Here is a 5,305-nt window from a genome sequence, read left to right on the forward strand (position 1 = left end):
TCAACCTCTTGCCTCTGCTCTCCAGCTCCCTCCACTCTCCTATCTCCATGAAGGGAAGAAGGAACCACCACCTTAGCCCCGTCGGAAGCCCACCATCCGACACCGAGTCTGCTGCAGTCCCTCTCGGCGATGGCCCAGACTCCTCCCCAAAGGAGCAAGACCGCTTCCTCCCCATAGCCAACGTCAGCCGCATCATGAAACGGTCTATCCCTGCCAACGCCAAGATATCCAAGGAAGCGAAGGAGACGGTGCAGGAGTGCGTGTCGGAGTTCATCAGCTTCATCACCGGCGAGGCCTCCGACAAGTGCCAGAGAGAGAAGAGGAAGACCATCAATGGTGATGACCTTCTCTGGGCCATGACCACCCTAGGATTCGAGAACTACGTTGGGCCCCTCAAGGTCTACCTCAATAAGTATCGGGAGACCGAAGGCGAGAAGAATTCCATGGCAAGGCAAGGTGACCAGTCCGCAAATGAGGAAGGGAGCCACAACCCAAGTTCTTACCATGGTGCAAGTGGTGCTGGTGCAATGGCTAATAATAATACTCTTACTTCCAATGCTAGCCTTATGGGCTTTAATGGCACGTTTTACTTGGCTAGGCCACCTGTGGCTCCACAGGGCTTTGGAGGGGGAGGAGGAAGGATGGTGTTTGGAGATCATTCCAAGATTGGTGGTTTTGATATGGATAGGGACAATGGAGGTGGGGATGGAAATGATGGCAAAGCTTTTCCTATCCACATCCATGGTGTCCAGTGGTAATAAAATTTCTCCCTTAGGAGATGATAAAAGGACTCTCTTTCTAGCAGCTAGTTGCAATCTTTTTTTATCTGTCTCTCTCTAGTACAACATATAAAGAGATCGGAGGAAGAATGTTTCTTGGAGAAGAGAGGTGTATTTATGTATCTTTTATATATATATATATATATCCTACTTTGAGTTGTTTTCTTCAACTTCATAGAAACGAAGTACTTGGAGATTCTATAGCAAAGGATGCTTTTAGTCTTACAAGAACATATAGAGTGCTCTTTGCATGATTAAAAACGCTATTGTGCTTTGGTTTTTCAAGATTCATGTATGCATTAACATTTTTCCCTCTCCTTAATTTCTCAACGATGTTCTAGAGAAAGACATAACATGATCAACTAGTTGCACTATAGAGGAAATTTCTACAGTTCAAGATTAAGGAGCATTTGTTGATGTATTTTGTTCCATTAACTTGATGAAACGGGTCAGTCTTTCCTCTCCTTTTTTTCCTAGAAATTAAAAAGAAAAAGAAAATATGAAGGGCTTTTTTTTTTTTTTTTGGCTTTCGGTGGTGGTAATCACACAAACATGTAAGCTATTCAGCCAATTAATTCAAAGCCATCTTGATTCATGATCAGTATACATAAGAATGTCATGCTATATATCTTGCTGACTTAGGTGGCAGCTTGAGAGTTGAACTGATCATGTCTCACCAATCACAAGCCCTCTAGTTTTAAAGTTGTGAGAGCATGAAGCATCCTCTAAGCCAGATTTGTAGATGATATAGACCTGCATCAATTTTTTCTCTCTAGCTGCTTCTATACAGGGGCGTAGCAGTGGCATATTTCTCTGATGGAGGCATCATGCATGTCTAGCTAACTGCAAACCAAGACCAAGTTTCAGTTTGATTTCATGTTGTTAATAGATATAACCTGTCTCCAGCTGACCATGTTCCCCTCCAAGGATTTTGGTGCCCATACCACACTTACCAGAAGACTTGGAGAAATCAAATCATGGGTTTTCTTTGGCTGTCAGGTGGTAGAGCACTGGACCACATGAAGTCGACTCATTATTATTGTAAGAATCTCATCTAAAGTTGTGTTTTTGGTAGATGAAATAAAGGTGGAATGAGGGACCGACTTCATCTTATTCTTGCCAAATATAAATATAAACATATACATACCTACATACAAACATATATATATATATATATATATATTTGAGGACGGAATAAACTATTCTTTGATATGTATTATACTCCATGTCAGGGGTAATAGAAAATTCTATAGGGAAAGAGAAAAGGGGATAGGAATAGCTATATATGCCCCCTGGTTATCGAGCCCTCGTTATTCTGCCAGTTCCTTTCTTTTCCCCGCTTCCTTTGAGCCTCTCCCACGCCCTCTACGCTTTCCGGCCCTTGTGCTTTGATGCTAGTTATAGAAATTATTGCATGGACCAAGTCCAAGTGGAACGGCGTAAATCTTGGAGCAGATGCACGGTGGATAATGCGCAATCGGGAATTGGTGAAATGCATGGGGTGATGTGGCGTGTTATCCACCGTGGGATTTGGCGTGGTACATTGGACTTGGTCCAAGTAATAATTAGACCCGACTACTGGCGGGCTAATCCAGCTTAGTGTTGCCCCAATTTGCAACTTTTGCAAGGTTGGGAGCTTGGATCTCCCAAAACCCGACTTCTATCTCCAGTATGGTTGTTGCCTCATCAATGTGGAGTCCATCCTAGGTCACAGCCGACCCCTAACTAACTGATTTAGTACCTTGACATCCTGATCTGCAAGCCCTTTAGGCTTGGGAGCTTTGGATCCTTTGCCTTTCTCAGCCATTGTCTTCCTCAAATCTTCTCAGCCCTTCACCTCCTATGCCCTTGGATTGTTGGTGAGCCAGTCCGATTTGATTATGTCTTGATTGGCCACTCATAAGGACTGCGAGCATCAATTTTTTCCAAATTTTGATGCCCATTCTCATGCATTGATGCTCCCATACTAAATTCAGGATCCTGTCAATTCCCCCTGCGATTGCAAGTGAACTAATTGTTGAGATTCATTACTGAGTCCTATTCCAATTAAGATTTCATTTTTAGTTAATTATAATGATTGATGTTAAAATTCTACTTAATTATTTGTGTTCTATTTCAAATAGGACTGTATTTCTAAAATTATTCTATTTAGCTTTGAGTTTGTGCTTTTTTCAATAGATTTTTTATTTTTTAAATTCAGGTACGAGTCAAACATCCCATTCATGTGATGCTCTATTTAAATGAATCTTTCATGTCTTTGTTGTGTATCGAAGAATGTAGAAAAGAGTGCGAGAGAAAAAAAAAAGAAAAATTATTTTTACATATAAAGACACTTTCATAATAAATCTTTGGACAGTTTTAGCCTATTTTTTAAATAAATTTATTTTTTTCTCATCCAAATTTTTTCTTTCACAATTATTTTTTTTCTTGCAATTATTTATATATATATATATGTATATATATTTTTTTATGTGTTTAGTGCCTATTCTGGATCTTAAGCCACAATTAATCTATTTTAGGTAGCGTGCCCTTCCACACCAATCTAGATCAGTTCTTCACCCCAATTAGTTGCCCTGGAGTTGGGAGCATCACTTTCCAAAGAACCAAACCCTCTTCCTCTTGTGATACAGTTCCCGGCCGCAACGGCTTTGAGGCCCTCGTAAGATTCTCGACGACTACCAACAAGCCGGTCCGGCTTAGTGACTCCCCAATTTATTGACCAACGGCCTCCCTTTGTCCAGCATTATGCATTGGGTTCCTACTTCCATCTCATTTATTTATTCCCTTGAACTTTCCTCCATCACTAAGATAAGAAGTGAGCTATTATCTACACGAAGTAGATTTTTATGGTGGAAACGAGACATATAGTGGATGATTTGACTATCATATTTGGGCACTATACATTTGTGGTCTTTATGCTTTTGAGGATGGCTTCCTCCAATGCCCATAACATATCCGATAGAGGCTCTTTGTGGTTGTTGTTGATGGATGCTGCTTGGTGATTGAGCAACATTTCTTAGCAACATAATTTGCCACGTGTTATATCAGTAGTTGGCCACTTGTATCTTATACCTACGTGCATGATGTTCTTGATTAATTACTCACGTACATGTTGTGAGAGGGGTGTAGATCTTGATTTTGCTCTTTACTTTCCTGTGATTTTTTTGTTAAAATATTTCAAATACAAGTGAATGGCCAAAAGGCAACTATTGCACCAGCATTCGTGAGGTGATGATGGCATACCGATTAATGCCGGTCTTTGAAGACTATGCCAGGCCACAAATGTAAGGATCTATATGGGTATGTACTTAGTCCTACATCAGTTATTCATTGGAAAGATCTTGGATACTCATACATGGCCAAAGAACCTAAATAATACTTTTCAGCTAGCCTTTTTGAGCGATGTTTTAGGTTATTACAAATGATATAAAAGTATATCTAACCCATAACTCATATGGACTAGGAGATAATGCAGTATGGATTCATTGGGCAGGTCACAGACCGATCATGATGTTTATGAACGATGTCGGGACTTAGAGGGAGCATATGAGACATGTATTTATTTTTATATTGGTTATTCATTGAAAAAATTTTGGATATTTATACAGGACCGAGAAATTCAATTGGATAAGGTTCTGGGTTGTTATAGGGAATGTATATGGCATTGTTGTGATTTTTTTTTTTTTTTGTACTTGGCATCGCATGCATCACATGGAAAATAATCGATGACAATATTTTTATAGTTTGAACTTTCATATAATTAATTTTAAACAAATTTTTCATGCTTTGATTTTTTAATTTGCTTTCATTATCATTCAGGCACAAAGTATGGATATCTATTCTTCATTGCAAATGCTAGTTTAGTCATCCACCACCGACAGTGAATGTTAGTTTAGTCATGCACCATGGCTAGACAATTCGGTAGGTGGCACGATGTGGATGCGATCAAGACGTTACCATATCAAAACATAGATTAATTATTTGTATTACCAAAATCATCAATTTATTTATTTATTTATTTATTTTGTAAGGCTAACTGCCAGTCAAACGATGGACCTGACTCACTAATTATCGCAGAGACGAGTCGTCATTCACATTAACAAGCAAGTGAGATCTGCATGCATAGTATGACATATAGAATCTATGACCTCATTATGAACTTGTTATTTGTATTTGCAATATATTTATAATGTAATATTAACTTTGTTATGGGAATGCAATTTTTTTTTTATATATATTTCATATTTGTTGGTTATCTTTTTTTTATGTACATGTCCGAACTATCTTGCTTTACTCATACAAGCAGGGAGCGGGGGATCTATTGAATGAACGTAAGGCACGATAGGGGGGATAGAGAAGTTATTAATATCCCAAACCCCAAAACCATAATTCTTATCAAATTTTTCATATTGAGAAAGGTTATTTTTGTTCATACAACAGAAAACCACCATTTATTCTCTCAGCTTAATCCTTCAACTAAACAACATCATGATAAAATAATGCTATACATAACTATCCAACCAAAT

General features: G+C 38.7%; 1 protein-coding gene across 1 annotated transcript; it reads left to right on the top strand.

Moving 5' to 3' along the window:
* Nucleotides 1-941, top strand: LOC105056518 (nuclear transcription factor Y subunit B-1). Its single transcript, XM_010938736.4, has one exon. It carries the CDS (start codon nt 48-50, stop codon nt 756-758), a length of 711 nt encoding a protein of 236 aa, XP_010937038.1. The 5' UTR covers nt 1-47; the 3' UTR covers nt 759-941.
* Nucleotides 942-5,305: the final 4,364 nt, after the last annotated feature.

Source organism: Elaeis guineensis, chromosome 13 (assembly GCF_000442705.2).
Source record: "Elaeis guineensis isolate ETL-2024a chromosome 13, EG11, whole genome shotgun sequence".
NCBI classification, from domain to species: Eukaryota; Viridiplantae; Streptophyta; class Magnoliopsida; order Arecales; family Arecaceae; genus Elaeis; species Elaeis guineensis.

Excerpts from the sequence above, each read along its gene's own strand:
- LOC105056518 (XM_010938736.4), top strand. The coding sequence starts at position 48 with ATGAAGGGAAGAAGGAACCACCACCTTAGCCCCGTCGGAAGCCCACCA.